At 45.1% G+C, this 22473-nt stretch overlaps 1 protein-coding gene across 5 annotated transcripts in view; it reads left to right on the forward strand.

Annotated features, from left to right (window-relative positions):
• Window positions 1-21822, forward strand: part of prkn (parkin RBR E3 ubiquitin protein ligase) — a 1503655-nt gene extending 1481833 nt beyond the window's left edge. For all 5 annotated transcript variants that reach the window (XM_068044606.1, XM_068044605.1, XM_068044609.1 and 2 more), the window contains 2 exons: window positions 13737-13854; window positions 20404-21822. In XM_068044606.1, the coding sequence (XP_067900707.1) occupies window positions 13737-13854; window positions 20404-20513 (228 nt within the window). In that variant the 3' untranslated portion in view covers window positions 20514-21822. The remainder of the gene's footprint in view (window positions 1-13736; window positions 13855-20403) is intronic.
• Window positions 21823-22473: the final 651 nt, after the last annotated feature.

Consider the following 22473-nt stretch of genomic DNA (forward strand, 5'->3'; position numbering starts at 1 on the left):
ATGTGTTCCAGCTGCACTTTGCATCACTGCAGTGAGGTTGAATGAGGCTGTCTCAAGCACGAGTGACATGATTTCACAGGCTTTTGCGATGATGCCTTATTACATGGAAAGAGTGGCTAACAAGTACCACAATCACTTAAATGCATGGGGATCTTCATCAATGGCTCGAATACTATGAATGACACCTTAATTAGGATAAATGATACCCAAGCCTTGGCCTTTCACTGCCCCACTGATCTAAGCAAAATGTTCTCCAGCACATTGCTAGCAGGGAAATGCAGCTGGGCCATAAAAGGGATGAAGATGAAAGAGACATGGAAGCACTTCCACTTCTTACCTGTTGCCCCCCCTCCCCACCTCAGTCACTAACCTACGTGCTGCCTCATGTCCAAATGGCCAAGTCTGTCCCTGCACAAGTACAGGCAGAGTAGTGTTTGGTGGGACCTCATGGGCTCCAAAACCCAGAGGATGTTGTCCAAGAGCAGCTCAACAGTAAGAATAGGGATCTGAGCAAACTACATCTACCTCTGCTCAAATTACAGGGGTTGCACCATATTGAAGTGCTAGAAAGAGGAAAAGTAAAGATTTGTAGTTGCACAAGGATATGCACATATTTGTGTTACACAACGTTAGATTGTTAAATTTCTTTTTCTATTTGAAGCACATCAATATTATTCTTTTGCACCACGTCCCTATCTTGGCCATTCTTGGTTACTGGCTGGCAAGTAGCCTTTTCAGTTGTGTGATGATAAATGGGAATACATAAATAAACGCCGAGCAATGGGGGCTTTTGTGGGATTGCTTTGCGCTGGTGGCTTTGATGGGGGTGTATGGGCAAAATTGGCTTTTGCAGGTGGTTGTTAGATGGGTGGACTGGTGGAATCTAAATGAACCACAATACTGAGGGCATCCTGGGCAGCAATGTGTGCCACTGCTGGTGCATTGCCTGCATCACTTTCTGCCTCCTCTTTCTTCTACTCTTCGTCTTTGGTATTGTCTGAAGAGGCTCTGTGCTTTACACCTTGTTCCTCCTGCAACTCCAGACTGTGCAATGTTGTGCAGAGCACAACACACCATGACCTTTCTGGAGACCCTAGTTGATGTGTACTGCAGGGTGCCTCTAGATCAGTCCAGGCGCCTGAAGCGCATCTTCAACATGTCAATGGCATGTTCAATGACACATCTGATGGTAATATGGTATTCATTGTATTGCTTCTGGACCTCATTCCTTAGGTTTCTTAGAGGTGTCATCAGCCAAGTTTTAAGTGGGTATTAAGTGGGTATCCCTTGTCTCCAAGCAGCCAGCTGGTAACTCTGCTTTAAGGTGTGAAGTATATTGAATGCTGGACTTCGTGGTATGATTATGTTTTAAAAACTATGATTTTTAATGCAGTGTAAAATGGAGTCAGAGGAGACATGTGACCTCACACCAAGTCTACCCAGAAACAAGCCAGGGGTCTTGGTTACCATGCAAACAAGGAACCCAGATCAAATACCCTTTTGAAAGGAGAGTACAAAGTTGTAGCACATGATGAACAATGGGTTTCACTCTCCCAGCCACTCAGATTGCAAACAAGGAGCCAGAAATTCTCAAAATGCTAATTTAAGTTGCAAATGCTAACAATTGGAAACAAAAGAAGGCCCAGGTGGTTTTGATATGGCCAGACTTATGGATTCTGAATATTGTAAAAGGAAAACGACTATTGACTTTTGATTCCGGACAAATTCAACAGGCTTTAATAAGTCTGAAAGGCTGTAAGGAAGAAAGGAAGACCTTGTACTATTTATTTAAATGTCTTAGATGAAGGGACCGAAGGTATGGTTACTAAATTTGCTATTGACAAAAAGATAGGTAGGAAAGTAAGTTGTGAAGAGGACATAAGGAGGCTACAAAGCGATATAGATAGGTTAAGTGAATGGGCAAAGATCTGGCAAATGGAGTATAATGTGGGAAAATGTGAAACTGGCCACTTTGGCAGGAAGAATAAAAAATAAGCATATTATCTAAATGGTGAGAGATTGCAGAGCTCTGAGATATAGAGGGATCTAGGTGTCCTCGTGCATTAATTGCAAAAGGTTAGTATGCAGGTACAGCAAGTAATTAGGAAAGCTAACAGAATGTTATTGTTTATTGCAAGGGGAATTGAATACAAAAGTAGGGAGGTTATGCTTCAGTTATACAGGGCATTGGTGATACCACATCTGGAGTACTGTGCACTGTATTGGTCTCCTTATTTAAAGAAAGATATAAATGCATTGGAAGCAGTTCAGAGAAGATTTACTAGACTAATACCTGGAATGGGAGGGTCGTCTTATGAGGAAAGGTTGGACAGGCGAGGCTTGTATCTGCTGGAGTTTAGAAGAGTAAGAGGTGACTTGATTGAAACATATAAGATGCTGAGGGGTCTTGAGAGGGTGGATGTGGAAAACATGTTTCCTCATGTGGGAGAATCTAGAATACTGTGTTACATATAAATGTTGTGTGGGGTTTTCAAGTGCTTTTTTAAAATAAGTCAATGGTCCCAGAGCTTTTCCAATCAGTGAAGTACTTAGGAATTGTAGTCACTGATGTAATGCAAAGAAATGGAGGAGCCAACTTGCAGACAGCAAGATCCCAGAAACATGAGACAAATAATCAGAAATATTGGCCAGGTCACAGCACTTTTTGTGCTAAATTTCTACTTTGCTGTGCTATTTACTTTGCTTGATATTATTGGAACCATTAACATTTTCTTAGTGTGAAAAATAACTTTGAATTAAACTGTGTTTATGGGACGTGTAGATAATTGCAGGATTTGTTGTGGTAAATTGTGCCCTCAACCTTTCTGACTGTGTCAAAAGAGAAGTACAGACTGCAAATGTGTTAACACCCTTGTTAATAGCACAGACAGAAGAATGCCATAAATCCCTTAAACATTTATCCACAATTAACGCCTACAGTAATTTCTAGCCTTGTGTTTTAAGATTTTAAAAACAGAAAATGTTTGAAAAGGAAGGTCAATCAACACCTAAAAGTGGAAAAGTGTTTAATGTTTGAGTGGGACACTTGCTAGTAACTTGGTTTTGTAGTTTTGTTTCAAATGAGGTGTACATTCCTTAGCTCCTCAAACCTGGTGTGATTCCATGGTTCAGTGCATCAGAATGACGGAATAGAGGGACCCAAGGACTTAACTAAATTAAAAACAGTAAGTGCTGGAAACACACAGCAGGTCTGGCAGGATCTGTGGAGAGAAAAATAGAGTTAACATTTCAGGTCTGTGACCTTTCATCAGAACTAGCAAAGATTAGAAATGTAATAGGTTTTGAGTAAGTGAAAGGGGGAGGGGGGAAGAAGAACGAAAGGGAAGGTGTGTGATAGGGTGGAGGGCAGGAGACATTAAATGACAAAGATATTATGGAACAAAAGGCAAAGGGAGTGGTAATAGCTGTAGTAAAAGATATTTGTACATTTGTACAGAGTGTTAATGGCAGAATAAGGAACAGCTCTGTCCAAAAGCAAAAACATGAAAAACAGGTTTGAGACTGGTATATGGTGAAAAAAAACATGGTCTGAAGTTATTGAACTCAATGTTGATCCAGAGGACTGTAGAGTGCCTAATCGGAAGATAAAGTGCTGTTCGGCGAGCTTATGTTGAGCTTTACTCGAACACTGCAGTAGGCCAAGGACAGAATTGTGGGTGTGTGACCTAACTAAATTCATCCTTGTGCCTTATGAGAATTAATAAGCGAGTTTCCGGCACCAATCTGGCACCATTCAGCTTGCCAATTGGGGCCTTACTTTACCCCACAGCAAGGCCCAAAGCTAAGTACGGGGTGGGGTGAGTGTGGAACAGTAGTTACCATTGTAATTTTATGAAACTAGGAGGCATGCTTCTGCTCCTTCCAATTCCACAAAACACTAAAAGAATTTCCAAGTTTTTCTGAGGTGGCTTAGGTTAGGCTGCTCAAGACCATCGCAAGCTCTGACTTGGACAAAAATATTAGGAGTCCGGATATGAAATGAGCACAGGAACTTTATTTCAATATTGACATAAAGCTAGGTGGCCATCTATAGATAGACACCAACCTATTTAATGGTCATGCAGATCGGGAGCAAGACACTTCCCTGCAAAATTGGTTGTTGTTGAGCCCATTTTAGACCCAGAAACCAGGTGTAATGATGTTAAATTTTATTCCCCATTGACTCATCTTTATCACTTCTGAGATGATTTCCCAACATGGCTGGATGCCAGTCACAGTCATGCTTAAGGAGAGGCGTTGAGCAGAGGAAGATATATCAGATGAGTCATCTGGATCACACCCAGACACCAAGTAGCAGCTGGACTGAGTGCCAAAAGCAGACGTGTTCAAACAGTCATACCCTTCTCTCTTGATTTGAGGCTTTCTTCACTATTTAAAAAGGAGGCCGCCTAGCTTACAATTGTATTCTTATTTTGTCCAATAATATTTTCACTGCTTTTTGAATGATTTTCACAATCTTCATGGAAAGACCCGCTGGAGTTTGAAAGTGAACTTTTGTGAGCATATTCCTCTTTCTATTCATCAGAATATTTAAATCAATCATGTGTTGTTTTGTATGAAGTGTTCTCACACAATCACTCTCAATTAAACTTCAGTTAGAAAAGGAGAAAAAGTAAGCTACATAAAAACCTCAGTACAGAAACAATTGATAAAGTTGAAAGTACAGAATTATTACGTAACAAAAGCCTCAGCAACAGCAAAAGCAAACAATAAACAATACATTCACACATCACTTTCAAATCAACTACCTGTAATTCCAATAGTTACCAATGCAGGAACTGATGAATAGCAATGCAGCAGCTCAACTATAGCCACAGGCACACTGTCTAGTCTGACGAACATTCATACATAGCAGAGAATAAACCTAAACTGCCTTTAATGGCTGCAAGTGTTGTTAAAGGCAATCTTACAAAGCAAACCATCTGACTGCAGTCAGAGGCTCAAAAACCCTCCCTTGGTGAAGCATTTTCCAAGATGCCTCTGAAGACTGGGTGTCATTGATAAAACATTTACACGAGTAGACCCAAACGAACTTGCAATCATGCCCTATCTGCTTGGGTCTTCTATGGGGTCTCTGCTGTACCTTTTATCGTCTCGAGGTCTGGTGGCAATATTTGAAGTGCTGACATTCCCCTCTCAAACTGCACCACCAGATGCTGATTATCTTGCCATTCAGTGATTTGCTCTTTTTGGGACCTTGCTGTGTTTGACTTAAGAGATGATTACATCTCTAAAAGTAATTCATTGCTGGTACAATATGCTGGGATGTCCTAACCACATGATAAGGCTCTGCATGATTTCAAGTTCTTTCTTACTGGCACTTTAAACTTACTTCTGAACACAGCTCTGCATCTAGAAACCCTGGACACCCTGTTTATATGGGCATGAAGAACACTCAATGGCCCACACTCGCACATATTAGGAAATTACATACAGGAAGAAATGAAGGCTTTATGTCTGTTTTGCTTCAATGGGGGAACTGCAAGCAAAACACACAGCAGGCAGAAATTTGGCATTAGAGACGCCTGCCAAATTTTCCAATTGGGTTTGCCCAATTAATGGCTGTTTATCAAATGAGCATGATTGATAAACATAATCCTATTATGTCAACGATACAAAGCAGTGGTGGGAAGTTATGAACCAATTCACTTTATTGAAGAGTGTTATACTATAAACATAGAGAGGAAAACAGCTATAGAGTTACCACATTTAATGCGCTGGATTTTACAGCCCCTCTGACATTGGGGGTCATGGCGGGGGCGGGGGGGGTGGTCAGGGTCAGAAAATGCCACTGGCAGAGGCCCGCCACAGGCCTCGATGCCGGGAAGGCCCTGCCTGATATTGCTGTCAGCGGCGAGGCCTGAGGGCGGCCCCGCAACTGCTCGTCGACAGGAGCCAAATTTGAACAGGTAAATTTATGTAAAGAAATGAATTAATTACTTACCCGCTCCTGCCATCCATTCTGGTGCAATATTGGTGCTGGTGGTCGGCACACCCACGCCTTCGGAGCTCCGTCTGGATATCTGATGCGAGACACTGGTGGGGAGGAGGGAGCGGGTAAGTATTTCAGTGCGGGGTTGGAGTGGGTCAAACTAATCTGATTGGTGTAGGGGATGGTGGGAAGGGGGTGAAGTTTAAAATTTATGAACTTTGGTAGGGGGAATGGTCGGGCACACAAGGTAAGTATTTTTGGGCGGGGAGAGGGCAAGGAATGAATTGTATGGTTTTGAGTATTGCTGAAAATAGAGACACGTTGTCGAAGCTTTTCGTCTTGCGTTCATCAGGACTATCCGTAAGAATACCAAGGTAAGGGAAAACAACAACTTTATACTATATTAGAAGAGAGTGCTATAGTGTCCACATCGGATATCCAGATGGGGCTCTTTTGTCCATGTTTGAACGAAGGCTGTAATGAGTTCTGGAGGTGGTTTGCCCTGGCAGAACCCAAACTGAGTGTCAGTGAGCAGGTTAGTTTAGAGAGAGATACAGCACTGAAACAGGCCCTTCGGCCCACCGAGTCTGTGCCGACCATCAACCACCCATTTTATTCTAATCCTACACTAATCCCATATTCCTACCACATCCCCACCTGTCCCTATATTTCCCTACCACCTACCTATACTAGGGGCAATTTATAATGGCCAATTAACCTATCAACCTGCAAGTCTTTGGCATGTGGGAGGAAACCGGAGCACCCGGAGGAAACCTACGCAGACACAGGGAGAACTTGCAAACTCCACACAGGCAGTACCCAGAATTGAACCCGGGTCGCTGGAGCTGTGAGGCTGCGGTGCTAACCACTGCGCCACTGTGCAAGTGCCGCTTTATCACACTGTCAATGACACATTCTATCACTTTTCTGATGATCGAGAGTAGACTGATGGGGCGGTAATTGGCTGGGATGGACTTGTCCTGCTTTTTGTGTATAGGACATACCTGGGTAATTTTCCACATTGCCAGGTGGATGCCAGTGTTGTAGCTGTACTGGAATAGCTTGGCTAGGGGCGTGGCAAGTTCTGGAGCACAGGTCTTCAGTACTATTGCCAGAATGTTGTCAGGACCCGTAGCCTTTGCAATATCCAGTGCCTTCAGTCGTTTCTTGATATCATGCAGAGTGAATCAAATTGGCTGAAGACTGGCATCTGTGATGCTGGGGAATTCATGAGGAGGCCAAGATGGATCATCAACTCAGAAATTCTGGCTGAAGATTGTTGCAAATGCTTCAGTCTTATCTTTTGCATTGATGTGCTGGGTTCCCCCATCGTTGAAGATGTGGATATTTGTGGAGCCACCTCCTCCAATTAGTTGTTTAATTGTCCACCACCATTCACAACTGGATGTGGCAGGACTGCAGAGATTAGATCTGATCTGTTGGTTTTGGGATCGCTTAGCTCTATCGAATGCTGCTTTTGCTGTTTAGCATGCAAGTAGTCATGGGTTGTAGCTTCACCAGGTTGACACTTCACCTTGAGACATGCCCTCCTGCACTCTTCATTGAACCAGGGTTGGTCCCTTGGCTTGATGGTAATGGTAAAGTTGGGGACATGCCTGGCCATGAGGTTACAGATTGTGGTTGAATCCAGTTCTGCTGCTGTTGATGGCCCACAGCGCCTCATGGATGCCCAGTTTTGCATTGCTAAATCTGTTCAAAATCTATTCCATTTAGCACAGTAGTAGTGCCGCTCAACACGATGGAGGGTATCCTCAATGTGAGGACGGGACTTCATCTCCACAAGGACTGTGCAGTGGTCACTCCTACCAATACTGACATGGACAGATGCATCTGTGGCTGGCAGATTGGTGAGGATGAGGTCAAGTATATTTTTCCCTCTTGTTGGTTCATTGAAGTCCCCCACCCAGAGTACATTCTGCACCCTTGCCACCCTCAGTGCTTCCTCCAAGTGCTGTCCAACATGGAGGAGTACTGATTCAGCTGAGGGGGTGGGGGGGGGAGCGGTAGGTGGTAATCAGCAGGAGGTTTCCTTGCCCATGTTTGACCTGATGTCATGAGACTTCATGGGTTCCGGAGTCGATGTTGAGGACTCCCAGGCAAACTCCCTCCTGACTGTATAGCACTGTGCCATCACCTCTGCTGGGTCTGTCCTGCTGGTGGGACAGGATATACACGGGGATGGTGATGGTGGTGAATGGGACATTGTCTGTGAGGTATGATTCAGTGAGTATGACTGTGTCAGGCTGTTGCTTGACTAGTCTGCAAGACAGCTCTCCCAACTTTGTCACTACACCCAGATGTTAGTAAGGAGGACTTTGCAGGGTTGACAGGGCTGGGTTTGCCGTTGTTGTTCCTGGTGCCTAGGTCAATGACAGATGGTCCGTCCAGTTTCATTCCTTATTGAGCTAGAAATGATCTTATCAGTGTAGCCATTGTCATGCAGGATGCCTTTGATTAGCCCGATTTCAGCATCAAGCCAGTGTGATGCTAGGTATCTAGGCCGTACGTCCCAAAGACTGGCAGATGGTATCAAACAACATGTCCCTTCTGTTGTTTGCAACAGACAAGGTTATAGGCCATACCCAACCAGCCCATGCTTGCAAAACCCAAAACACAGTGTCCAACATTAGATGTGATTCCGCAATTGGACAACATTTGCTAAATCATCCTCAATGTGCTGAGAATTACGCTGACAACCAATTTAAGATTGTCAGTAGGGCTCACAGTGTGGCACATTTGCACGTACTGGAAGCTACATATATTAATACACAGGGTCCTGTTCTTTGCAGACAGAAAGAACATGCATATACATTGCGCTTGTTTCAGCTAAACAAAATAAGTGACAGCCATTCACTGGTTCATTCCTCAGGGCAATGCCTTGACCAATCAGAGTCAAGCTGCCTGGTTTAAAATTCAAACAAAGCTTGGCAGTTAACTGTCAGCCACCATAAACTGGGTCATTCTCCATGGCAGCGCCTCTACCAATCAGAGTCCACTTGCCAACCAATCAGCACTCTCTTCTCATACAGTATAAAGTTGTTGTTTTCCCTTACAGTGGTATTCTTGTGGGTGGTCCTGATGAGCGCAAGATGAAAAGCTTTGACAACATGTCTCTATTTTCAGCAATACTCAGGTTCTGTACTACCAAACGACTAATTGTATGGTTATTGGGGGGTGGGAGAGGGGTTAGAAACATTTATTTAATTTTTTAAATACATTTTAAATTACTAACCGTTTAAAAATTTAAGCTAAATGGAAGGACTCGAAGGTCTTTAAAATGGTGTCGGCGCCTGCGCAGTTGCGCCTGACACCATTGCCGGAGACAGACTGCCTGCCCTCTCCATGTCATCAGAGGGCGGGGGCACGGTCTGCCCCAGCCATTTAAATGAGCCACCGCATTTAATATCGCAGTGGCTCTGCAAAGTGCAGCCCGCGCGTGCGAGCCGCCATTGTTCACGGCTGCTGCCGACAATGTAATATCCAGCCCAATGTGTCAATATTCATGTGCCATGCTGAAACACTGATTTTAAGTTTTGTTTAGTGCCAGGGAAATCCATCACTTTACCCAGTAAAGAGTATAAAATTGGCAGTGAACTAGTTTTTAACGAGAAAGAAGGCCCACCGAAAGCAGCATAGCTTCAGATTACTAGCATTCATTCTTGAGCTGTGGGTGTTGCTGGAAATACCGGCATTTCTTGTCCATTCTCAGTTGCTTTGACTGAATGGCAGCTCATTCACATAGGAGGGCAGTTAAGAGTAAATTATAAAAGCAAAATACTGCGGATGCTGGAAATCTGAAACAAAAACAAGAAATGCTGGAATCACTCAGCAGGTCTGGCAGCATCTGTGGAAAGAGAAGCAGAGTTAACGTTTCGGGTCAGTGACCCTTCTTCGGAACTGACAAATATTAGAAAAGTCAGTTCTGAAGAAGGGTCACTGACCCGAAACGTTAACTCTGCTTCTCTTTCCACAGATGCTGCCAGACCTGCTGAGTGATTCCAGCATTTCTTGTTTTTGTGTAAGAGTAAATTATGATGTGTTGTTGTAAGGTCTTCTATTTCTCGGCAACATCATCTGAAAACATAATGTCAGATTCCAGGCTGACGACACCCAGCTCTACCTCACCACCACCTCTCTCAACCCCTCTACTATCAGTAAATTATCAGACTGCTTGTCTGATATCTAGTACTGGATGAACAGAGATTTCCTCCAACTAAATATTGGGAAAACCGATAGTCTTCAGTCCCCACTACAAACTTCATTCCCTCACAACTGACTCCATCCCACTCCCTGGCAACTGTCTGAGGCGTAAACAGACCATTCGCAGCCTTGGTGACCCTGAGATGAGCTTCTGACCACATATCTGTGCCATTACTAAATGCACTTATTTCCATCTCTGTAGCATGTCCAACTCCATCCCATCTCATCTACTGCTGAAACACCATCCATGCCTTTGTTACCTACAGACTTGACTATTCCAGTACACTCTGGCCAGCCTCCCACGTTCTACTTCGTAAATTTGAGGTGATCCAAAACTCTGCTACCTGTATCCTAATTCATGCCAAGTTCCATTCACCCATCATCCCTGCACCCGCTGACCTATGTTAGCTTCCAGTTAAACAATGACTCAATTGTAAAATTCTCATCCTTGTTTTCAAGTACCTCTATGGCCTCACCTTTCCTTATCTCTGTAATCTCCTGCAACCCTCCGAGCTACCTGCACCCCTCCAATTCAGGCCTCTTGCACCATTGGTCATGCTTTCAGCTGCCTAGGCCCTAAGCTAGGAATTCCCTCCCTAAACCTCTCCACCTATCTCTCCTCCTTTAAGATGCTCCTTAAGACCCACCTCTTTGACCACACTTTTTTTTTGGTCACATGTCCGAATATCTTCTTATGTGGCTCAATGTCAAATTTTGTTTGACAATGCTCCTGTAAAGCTCCTGTTAAAGGCACTATAAAAATACAAGCTGTTGTTGGGACTGAAGTCAGATGTAGACCAGATAAGGTAAGGGTGGCAGGTTTCCTTCCCTAAAGGACATTAGTTTCAACTGAATTTAGATTCTCACACTGCAATGGCAGGATTTGAACTTGCGGCCGACTTTTTTTTATTCATTTGGGGGATGTGGGCGTCACTGGCTAGGCTGGCATTTATTGCCCATCCTTAATTGCCCTTGAGAAGGTAGTGGTGAGCTTCCTTCTTGAACCACTGCAGTCCTTGGGGTGAAGGTACACCAACAGTGCTGTTGAGAAGGGAGTTCCTGGCATTTGACCCACTGACAATGAAGGAATGGCGATAGAGTTCCAAGTCAGGATGATGTGTGGCTTGGAGGGGAACTTGCAGGTGGTGGTGTTCCCGTGCATCTGCTGCCCTTGCCTTTCTAGTTGGTAAAGGTCATGGTTTGGATGGAGCCTTGGTGCATTGCTGCAGTGCATCTTGTAGATGGTACATACCGCTGCCACTGTGCGTTGGTGGTGGAGGGATGAATGTTGAATGTGGTGGATGGGCTGCCAGTCAAGCAGGCTGCTTTGTCCTGAATGGTATTAAGCTTCTTGAGTGTTGTTGGAGCTGCACCCATCCAGGCAAGTGGAGAGTATTGCATCACACTCCTGACTTGTGCCTTGTAGATGGTGGACAGGCTTTGTGGTGACAGGAGGTGAGTTACATGCCACAGAATTCCCAGCCTCTGACCTGCTCTTGTAGCCACAGCATTTATGTGGCTGGTCCAGTTCAGTTCAACGGTGACCCCCAAGATGTTGATAGTGGGGGATTCAGTGATCGTAATGCCATTGAGCATCAAGGGGAGATGGTTAGATTCTCTCTTGTTTGAGATGATCATTGCCTGGCACTTGTGTGGCGTGAATGTAACTTGCCCCTTATCAGCCCAAGCCTGGATGTTGTCCAGATCTTGTTGCATATGGACATGGGTTGCTTCAGTATCCGAGGAGTCACGAATGGTGCTGAACATTGTACAATCATCAGCGAACATCCCCACTCTGACCTTATGATGGACGGAAGCAGCTGAAGATGGTTGGGCCTAGGACATTGCCCTGAGGAACTCCTGCAGTGATGTCCTGGAGCTGAGATGATTGACCTCCAACAACCACAACCATATTCCTTTGTGCTAGGTATGACTCCAACCAGCGGAAAGTTTTCCCCCTGTTCCCATTGTCTCCAGTTTTGCTGGGGATTGGTACAGGCTGCTGGATTAATAGCTCAGTAACATAACTACTATACTACAGCAACCACACATCTAGGGTGGGGATATTTCACTTTGGCAGTATCCTACTGCATGTTCACCAAGATGAGTGTCCCACCTATCCCAACAGCCTATTCTGTTCCCAGGATGGAGCTGGTGCCTTTTCAAAGCAACCCCTGCAGCATGAGGGAGGGCACAAATGGCTGTTACAGGCTACAGGCACCTACCACTGTATAGCAAGGCCAGCAGCCTCTGGGACTGGCCACAAAGTGGGTTTCCTTTTTAAATCTTCCTTCAAATAAGCATTAATCTTTGCCCGTCCCCTTCCCTTCCTGCATCATAGCAGCCCTGGATGGCAGAGACACGTCAACCCTTCTAGTGACCAGCATGGCAAGAGGCAAATGATGTAAAATATGTACAGTGGCATATTACCATCATTTGCACATCATCAGAATAGGCCCACCCATATTGGAGAGGACAAATCCAGGGGAAACAACATGGAAGTGGCAGAGACGGGCAGGGAGCACTTAAAGCACATGGTGACAAGTTTGCCCTTCCTCCCCCACATTCGCTGGAGTTTTGCCAGGGAACCCATCCCCTGCGCCACCACCACGCCCCCCCCACCCCGCCCCCGCCTCATAGCCCAGCAGACAATTCTTTCCTACAGACCAGTTTGACTCCACTGGTGACTCCAATGAGGAGCTAAGTCACACAAATCAGGAGGTTTCCAATTCCCCTGTGAATTTACTAATCTCATTGGGGAGCAGCATCATAGTTGGCCTCAGCACTCCTCATTGAGATGGGGGAGGAAAGAAAATCAGGCAAAATACCTGCTCCTGATCGCAATAGTCATAACAACTTTCATTTGTATAGTGCATTTAGTATAGAAAACGTTCTAAGCTGATTCACAGGAGCATTACTACTGAAAATACACATGTGTGGACATCATTGACCTTGGTTTAAACATCCACTTTCTCCACCACCAGCGCACCATGGCTGCAGTGTGTATTATCTACAGGATGCACTGCAACAGGTCGCCAAGGCTTTTTCGACAGCACCTCCCAAGCCTGTGGCCTCCACCACCTAACAGGACACAGGCAGTAGGTGCATGGAACTTCCAAGTTCCCATCCAAGCCACCACCGTCGCTGGATCAACATCCTGGAACTCTTTACCTAACAGCTCTGCGGGGGCACTTTCACCACTCATTGCAGGAGTTCAAGAAGAAGGCTTATCACCACCTTATCAAGGGCAACTAGGCAATAAATACTGACCTTTCCAGCAATGTCCATATCACAAGAATGAATTTTAAGAAAATGTTGTGATGGCCTAACAGTCAAATAGCCTTCTAATTATGCACTGTTTAAGCTCAGAGATGAATAATGGCCCTTTGAGCAAGGTACCAGAGGGTAACTGGCTCCCATAGAGCCATAATGCCAGCAAGAACTCAATGCCTTCAGGAGGGGAGCAGAGAGGAGACAAGTGCCCTGTTTTCTTTCTTAAGCATGAATAAATTTGAGGACTGAGTGCAGTAGTATAATGGCTTATTCATTCTTATGTTTCTAGGATTATGTTATCAATGAGCAAGCTGCAAAGCAAGCTCGCTGGGAAGAGGCCTCAAGACAAGCAATCAAGGAAACAACTAAACCTTGTCCCAAGTGCCAAGTTCCAGTGGAGAAGAATGGTCTGTACTTTATGTTTTTTAAGCTGAAACAATAGTATCATAACCTTACACAATGATCGCAACACTAAATGCCATTTAAGAAAATCAGAATTCTGTAGAGATACACTGTGAGAAGAGTACTGAAAAAAACAGATTTCCTACCATCAGAGTGTGAACTAGGAAACCAGCAAATCTCTTTGACCTGGTCCTATGATCTGACGTTCCCCTCTCTGACCCAATACAATCAGTCTCAGCAAAGGCCTCAGCTTCATCATCTTACCTGAACTTGGCATGATGCTAAGCTCTTCTTCTGTTGCCTTCACCTCCATGTGCACTTCTTTGGCCAGGAGTCTTACCCCAGCACTGCAACCCTTTCCACTGTCTTCAGAATTCTCTTTCTGCCTAGAACCCTCCTTCTGGCCTCTTATCCTCGCCAGATCTTTTAATTGCGAACTGCCAGCGTGACATCGGCCATGTCAGTTTCTTTGCTCCCCTTACACACTCTAACCTGCCTCCATCTGAACCTGCAGCACCCCATTCTCTCACGCCCACCTCTAACATTGTCATTAAACCTGATAACAAGGGTGGTGCTGCTGTTGTTTGACGTACCATCCTCTATCCGAGCAGAGGCTGAACCGCAACTCTCTGACACCTCCTCCTACATCCCCCCTGGACAATCACCCTAACACCAAACATCAAGGCATTGGACAAAACTTTACCTGCTCACAGCCGCGGACTTGGTGGGGGGTGGATGGGGTGGTGCTGGCAGCAGGTCGGGAACCCAAATGTTGCTGGAGTGGGCTTTGCTGAGGCATTAGCACTTGCTTCCGAGTTTCCCGACTAATCACAAAGTGCAAGTGTGATGACGACCCAAACCTGTCAATGGAAGGATTTCTATTTAAAGGGACCCCAGCAGGTGTCAGAATAGCTGAATTCTACATTACTTCATGAGGCTTCAGCAACCATAGGAATGAAAAGGAGACCTGGGAAGGCTGCCCTCGGATCTCTGACTGTTTCCTGGATGTCTTCCTGTGGGACCTGAGGACTGAAGCGCTGTTTCCTGCGGATGAGAGGAAGAGGCCAGCCTTTCAAACCAAGCAGGCTTAGTCAAGGATTGGTCAAGAAAGAGAGCAGCAGGAGTGTGGTCTCTCAAACCTGGGTACAGTGCCCCAAGAGGTTCAATGACCTAATAAAGGCAGGAAAGGTGAATGGTGATGCCAACCCCACACTCTCCCAGCAGTCTCGTGCAAAGCACTCCACAGACCAACACACCTTGCAGCTCCCTGCATTCATTCCTCTCTCTCTCAAGGCAGCTCCTCACATCCCCATCTGAACAGCCAACACACAGTCACCCTTATCCTATTGTCCTCTCACATCCATGCCTCAGAATCACTCTCTACAATTGGTGTCATTCCCTCCTCGCCATATAATCCATTCCTCACACTCATAACTCACTGCTTTTTCTCCTTGCAGGAGAAGAGAGCGCACAACTCCAGGGAGAGGCAGAGAACTAGGGGTGACCCTTCAGTGATAGCCACCTTTACAGCCACTGGCAATGCATGTCCACTGGGTCCACAGTGACTACAGGAGGTCTTGTTCCAGGAGGCTGCAGATGTCAGCAATGACCTGCTGTGAAAGCCTGAGTCTCACAAGGCACTGGTGCTCAGGCATGTCAAGACAGTAGACCCTGTGTTGAAGGTATTGTCCATTTCGAGCTGGATCTCTATGTTCATTCCCTCTATCCGGTGGAGCTGCATGTGGCTGAGGAGGATGCAGTAGATGCTGCTCCTGGTGTTATTCCTACTGCCCCAGGTGCCGTTGTTGTGGCTCTTCTTGTTCTTCATCCAAGGTGAAGCTGCATAAGCTGCTCCTTTGCTGCAGTGAAGGCTGACAGCAGGGAAGATCAAATCAAGATGATTAAAGTCCAAGGTAGGTGAATTGACTTTCAAAAAGTTGAAATTACTTGTGAAGCAGTGAAATCTGGCTCTCAGACCAAGTGCTGTGAGCACCAGCCTCTCACATAGACAGGCTATCATCTATGTAGTTTCACTGTTTAAGGGCTTTCAAGCCTGTCAGTTTTATTGATCCATTACTCCGTGCTTTGATCTGGCCTTGTTGACCCTGTGAGGTTCACACAACCCGAGAAACTCATTCGTTGGCTGTTAAGCCAGAAACCTGGATTAAATTCACAAATTAATTGACGATTTGAATATTAAAATTATGTACAGGTCAACTCCATGGAGGTTTCTCACTTATCTCCAAATGTGTCCTGGTTAAACCCAGAAGTGGGCAGGACCATGCCGAGTTCCCGACCCAGTGGCACTTTTCAGGTTTTAACCCTCTGTCCACATCCAAACCTGCCCCTGCCTAGCAGATAAAATTCTGCTCATTGTTTCCAAGACTGCCATGACCTCAACACCTCTGGAGATCTTCCCCCATGGCCTCCAACTTCATAGTCCCCTAAGCCTGCACAGCCCACTTCTGCCCTGATAAAACAATCATTTCAGCCTGTTCTTGCCCCACAGAACTGATTGCTTGCTATCTTGCTCCCCTTTTCTGGTCTCATCTTTCAGTTAGGCACTTTTCAGCCTTCTGGACTCAGCATTGAGTTCAACAATTTCAGTCATAACCTCTGCCCCATATTTCAGACGGCAGCTGTTGGTGATGATTATGCTTTTCCCATATCCATCTCCTCTCGATCCTTATTTTGATTTTTTTTAACTTGTCCCATTACCACCCCCTTTTGCCCTGCACCACCATCCCTTTTGTCATTTAATCTGTCCTGCCTACCACCCTATCACAGACCTTCCCTTTTGTTCTTCCTCCAACCCTTTCCCTACCTCTATGCTTATTTAAAACTTGTTACATCTATAACTTTTTCTAGCTCTGTGAAAGATCATTGACCTGAAATGTTGGTTGGGATTTTACTGCTCCCCCCCCCCCCACCCCGCCCTGAGGTGGGATCGGAGGTGAGGGGGCACGGAGTATCGCGACGGGTGGCGGGGGTGGGGGGCAGCGGAGCAGAGGGCCCATCGCCTCCCCATCGCCCAGCGATCTTGCCAGGAGCGGGATAGGCTGACGATGGCCTTCCCACCCAGAGGCCAATTGAGGCCCTTAAGTACCCTATTAACAGCCAATTAAGGGCCTCTTCCCACCGCCACTGGGATCTTAGTGGCAGGAGGGGCCTATGCCACTCCGCCACATTGGAAGGACACCTTGTAAAATGAAGTGCCCTCCCTGCGGGCTTGGCAGGGGTCCTTCCTCCATGGGCAATTTGTGACCCATGGTGGACCCCCATCAAGAATAACTTTACCCCCAGGGACCCCCTGGACTGAAAGACCACCCCCCAACCTCTCCTCGCCGGGGCCTTCCAGACAGGCCCCAGCGACCTCTCCTCACCTACCTCTGCTCTGGGGTTCCACTGCTGGGCCTGGGTCCAAGGCCTCTGCAGTATCGGCAGTGGCCTCCGCTTCCGGTGGCGCTACCAATACTGCTTTGCTGCCAGCCCTCTGATTAGCTGACAGCCCGTGGAAGCGGGATCCCTGTCCCTTTAAAGTCTTTAAAGGGATGGCATGCCCACCCCCTAAAACTTTGAATCAAAAAGACCGGCGGATTGCTTCAGGGGCTGGGGGGCACGAAAAGGCAGAGGCGGGGCTCCCCCCACCTTTTCGGCCTGGCGCCGGGAGCCCCTCCCCACTCCAGCACAAAATCCAACCTGTTAACTTGGTTTCTCTCTCCACAGATGCTACCGTATCTGATAATTATTTCCAGCATTTACTGTTTTTATTTCAGACTCCCAGCATCCACAGTATTTTGGTTTTGTCTAAGTGCAATGTTGAGCTTTTTCAATCCCTACTTCTGGCTTGAGCAGAAATTGTTTGAGAAACTGGCCTGAAATTTATTACTGATATTATTCAGCAGAGTCAAACAACAGTCAGTCTCACTCCTTTACCCGCACAGCACTCTTTCACAAAATAATAATTTGTCTCTCTTGTTCCCCATTTTCACAGTAAGAATAACAGCCCATAAAGGATAGCCTGGTGCAGTGCATTAGCACACTGACCTTTCACCTCCAGGACCTTGGCTCAAAGCCAGCATGGACAGGATATCAGTCTGCTTTCTACAACAATCATAAAGCCCTTCTTTGAAACAACTTTCGTCAGATTTAACCCAGTTCTGAGTGGTTACAAACCCACTGTGCAAAGCTGGCCATAATTGACATTGATAAGCTAAATCAGAAATCAATTCAGAAAAGCATAAAAATGGACTAGCATGACAAATAAAAAAAAATCATACTGGTGCCTTTTTGATTTTGGAATCGAGACATGCTGTTGGACAGACCTGGGCACCAGTCATTTCTCTGACCATAACTTAGGCCATTCATGCAGTTCCTTCAGGGTTTCTGCCAGAGTTACGGCAGGAGAGTGGGGAATTGGCATGGAAACTCTACCCCAAGCTGTCTTGTTCTGCAGCCCGACTTTACTTGATTTGAGATCTCTGTTGGTGCCAAATTAGAAACATGTTGCATTTTCTATCAGTGATGTTCCTCACCCAAATGGACACAGAATTAGATTTACCAAATTCCACATGTTTTATATGTTTGAAAAGAAAACTGTTCTTTTTTACTGTTGTTTCTTTCTCTGCAAGAAGCATAAGGACAGCAGTAGAACATTCAACCCCCTCCGCTATTCAACTACATCATGACTGCTCTGTATTTTAACGCCATCGATCTGCCTTGGTTCCATAAGGCGTAATTCCCTTGCCTAAGAAAAATCTACGTCTGTTTTGAAGTTTTTATTGACCTAGCCTCAACAGCTTTTTGGGGAGATAGTTCCAGATTTCCACTACCCTTTCTGTGAAGAAGTGCTTCTGGACATCAGGTTATGCCCCCTTGTTGTGGACTCCCCACCAGAGGAAATAATTTATCCCTATCTACCCTATCAAGTTCTTTAATCATTTTAAACACCGCAATTAGATTGTTCCTTAATCTTCTATACTTTCCTGTCCGCATAATTTAAGTCTTTTAATCCCAGTATCATTCTGGAAATATCATTCCAGCTGATTAAGAAATAGGTTAGAATTATTTACCCATCAATTCTCAAAATGGCAAATATTATAAAATATTTCACACTATTGAAAACTATGAAAATTGTCTCTATTCACTGGTTTCACAAAAAAATTACCTGGATACGATAATATAGAGGTTATGACATTGGAGTAGCAAACCAGAGTTCAAATGGCAAGTTATGAATCTGACTTTAACATATGGAAATAATGACCATAAAAGCTGCTATTTTGTTGTAAATATCCAATTGTTTCACTAATGTACTTTCGGGAAGGGAGTCTGCCACTCCTACCCATTCTGCCATACACACTATTTATTTTATTTTTATTTAGAGATACAGCACTGAAACAGGCCCTTCGGCCCACTGAGTTTGTGCCAACCAACAACCACCCATTTATACTAACCCTACAGTAACCCCATATTCCCTATCACCTCCCTACACTAGGGGCAATTTACAATGGCCAATTTACCTATCACCTGCAAGTCTTTGGCTGTGGGAGGAAACCGGAGCACCCGGCGAAAACCCACGCGGTTACAAAGAGAACTTGTAAACTCCGCACAGGCAGTACCCAGAATTGAACCCGGGTCCCTGGAGCTGTGAGGCTGTGGTGCTAACCACTACGCCACTGTGCCGCCCTATTGTGCCACTGTGCCGCCCTATGTTATTGACTTAATGCTCTTTGAAGTGACCTAGAGAGCCATTCAGTTGTGACAACCCAGGACAAGACGTAGGTTAATCTCAGCGCAGTTAAGCCTGCAAAGTCCTCCTCAGTGTTGGCATAGTCCTGGCTGTAAAACTTTGATAACCCCTCCCCTGGCCCAGCTATGACATTGGCATTTGCATGACAATGTGGAAAATGTCCTAGATTTTTCCACAACAAATAGGATAAATCCAACCACAAAATTATCATCCTATCAACCTCCCAGTCAATGATTGAAAGAGTCATCAATGCTACCATTAAGTGACACTTGCTCACCAATGCTCATTTGGGTTCCTCAAGGAGCATTTGGCTCCAGACCACAGCACAGCCTTGATCAAGACATGGACATGAGGGCTGAATGCCAGAGGAGAGGTTAGAATATCAGTCAGTCAACTATGCAACCCTAGTGAAACTGAGGTCATCGGTAGGGGGTCATCAGAAATGCTTTCAGTAGTCATCAGAAGCAAATCATCGCAGCTCCAAGGCATTGCTGAAGCAGTTCCTCAGGGAATTATCCTCATCCCAATCATCTTTACCTGATTTTTGCTTCCAATCTGATTTGCACGAATATCTAGAAGCCCAGCCGCTCTGAACTCCCTCTCTGGGGATCCTCATGGTCTGGAGACCCTAGATAATGGGCCCTCCCTTTTTTGTTCCTATGCTTTGCATCCAGAAACTGGGTGCCCAGGAAAGGAAAAATCACCCCTATATATCTACCATCCTTCATATTATCCAATTTGTTTATTTTATTAACATGTACAGTATTTGTCTCATGTGTCTGACTGATGCTTCTCCCCACCACAGGAGGCTGCATGCATATGAAATGTCCCAGGACTTCTTGCCAGTTTCAGTGGTGCTGGCTGTGCAGCAAGGAGTGGAATCGCGAATGCATGGGAGACCACTGGTTCGAGTAACTGGCATAAGAAGGGAAGAAGCAGAACAAATACTGAAATAAATAGGAAACTACGTTGAATTTATTAGTGATCAGGGATAGGCATAAGGTTTGGATTGATCAGGCCCTGTCTTGTACTGTACTGTGCCGCAATGCATGAAATTCAGCAGCATTTCCATTTCTTCACGGGAGGGTGATTTTCATAGAATTACATAGAGTTTACAGGACAGAAACAGGCCATTTGGCCCAACTGGTCTGTGCCAGTGTTGAAATGTATAGATGCTATTCGTCTGAACTACCCCACGATGGTAGCAAGTTCCACATTCTAACTACTAAAGGAGTTTCTCCTGAATTGCCTGCTGGGATTTATTTACGACTACCTTATATTTGTGCCTTCTAGTTTTGGACTCCCCACAAGTGGAAACATCTTCCTACATATACCCTATCAAAAACATTCATAATTTTTAAGAGCTATATTAAGTTACCCATTAACCTCTTTTCTAAACAAAAGAGTGCTAGTGAGTTCAGTCTTTCCAGATAACTATGTCTATCAGTTCTGGCATCATCTTTGTATTTGCCTCTGTGTAAAAGGCCACTTCCATCCTCTTTCACACAGCAGTATAAGGACATCTCGCTGCATAAATAAGAATGTATTTTGGGTGTATATATAAAGTTGTCAGGACCGAGCCGGAAAGAACATCACCCATAGTAAGTGGAAATTTATCTGAAGTAGCATTTTAGTGCGATCAGCACTTTTGATAACCACAGGGTAGAAATAAGGACTTTTTGAGACAGTGGGGTAGAAATTCGTCTCAGGCAGTGGCACAAAACAAGTGGGATCAGATCAGCCGCCTGTTCTATGCAGCACCTGATATTTAATTCTGTTGACTGCAGTGGAACTGAATATCAGACAGCCGATCCAATACCACCCATTTAGCATCACCGCCTGAGACGGATTTCTACTCTAGTGTCTATTCAAGCTAGACTTTATACTTACCCATGTCGGCAGCATTTCTTCTGTACTTAAGTAATAATTAAACAGTTTGTACCAAAACTGTGGTGTGAAGATCAACATTCTGCCTCTAACCTTCAATTCACTTGTACGGAGCAAACATCTGTTTATCACTTCAGCGTGGAACAATAGTAATGTATTTTCAAGTAATCTGATCAATCGCCATCAGGCAAACCCCCCCCACCTGCCAAAATTGAGGCACACATGATTTCAAAACATGAACATTAAAACTTGAAATTGCAAACCCCTGACCGTAAAGACATTTCCATGATAACTGGCAGTGTTGGAACAAGGGACAAAGGGCCAAGCCCAGACTCATTCAACCAACAATGAAGTTTTGATTACCAGACATTGAAGGTGGGGGGGGGGGGGGGGGGTGGGGGGGCTAGCATTCCAGAGACTGCTAAGGTACAATCCATCAAATCTCGCGGTTCCATATAAGAAGCTAGCCACATGGCTAACCTGCTGGGCAACCTGGGAGTTTTTTTTGAATTTGAACTCCCAACGAAGAAATTAGAAGAGAGACAAAGCTGTGTGCTCATGGAGTAAAGATCTCTCCTGGTACTGAAGCAAGAATTACAACCTCTCCTGTCTGCCTGCTTCCATCTCTTTCTCACGGAACTGAATCGTGTGACGACACATAAACTCTAAAGAGAGAACAGTCTCCTACGTGAACAAGGTTTAAGATGGATACTTGGCCCCAACGAAACTCAAGACCATATCTTCAATCAAGGACTACAGCGAGTTCGAGAAACAGTAACAAGATATTGTCTCAAACTGTTCTACTTATCTTTTCTTCTGCTCTTTTCTGTCCCTATTTGCAGGTGTATCACGTGTGCATGCTAGGGTGGATGCGTTGTATATCCATAGGTGTTAACAGCAATAGAGTTTTAAGTTTAAGTTTTAATAAATTTCATCTTTCTTCTTTAAACCACAGAAAGCCTGTTAGTGCTCATTTCTTTGCCTTATA

This window comes from Heterodontus francisci, chromosome 13 (assembly GCF_036365525.1).
Source record: "Heterodontus francisci isolate sHetFra1 chromosome 13, sHetFra1.hap1, whole genome shotgun sequence".
Classification (NCBI taxonomy): Eukaryota; Metazoa; Chordata; class Chondrichthyes; order Heterodontiformes; family Heterodontidae; genus Heterodontus; species Heterodontus francisci.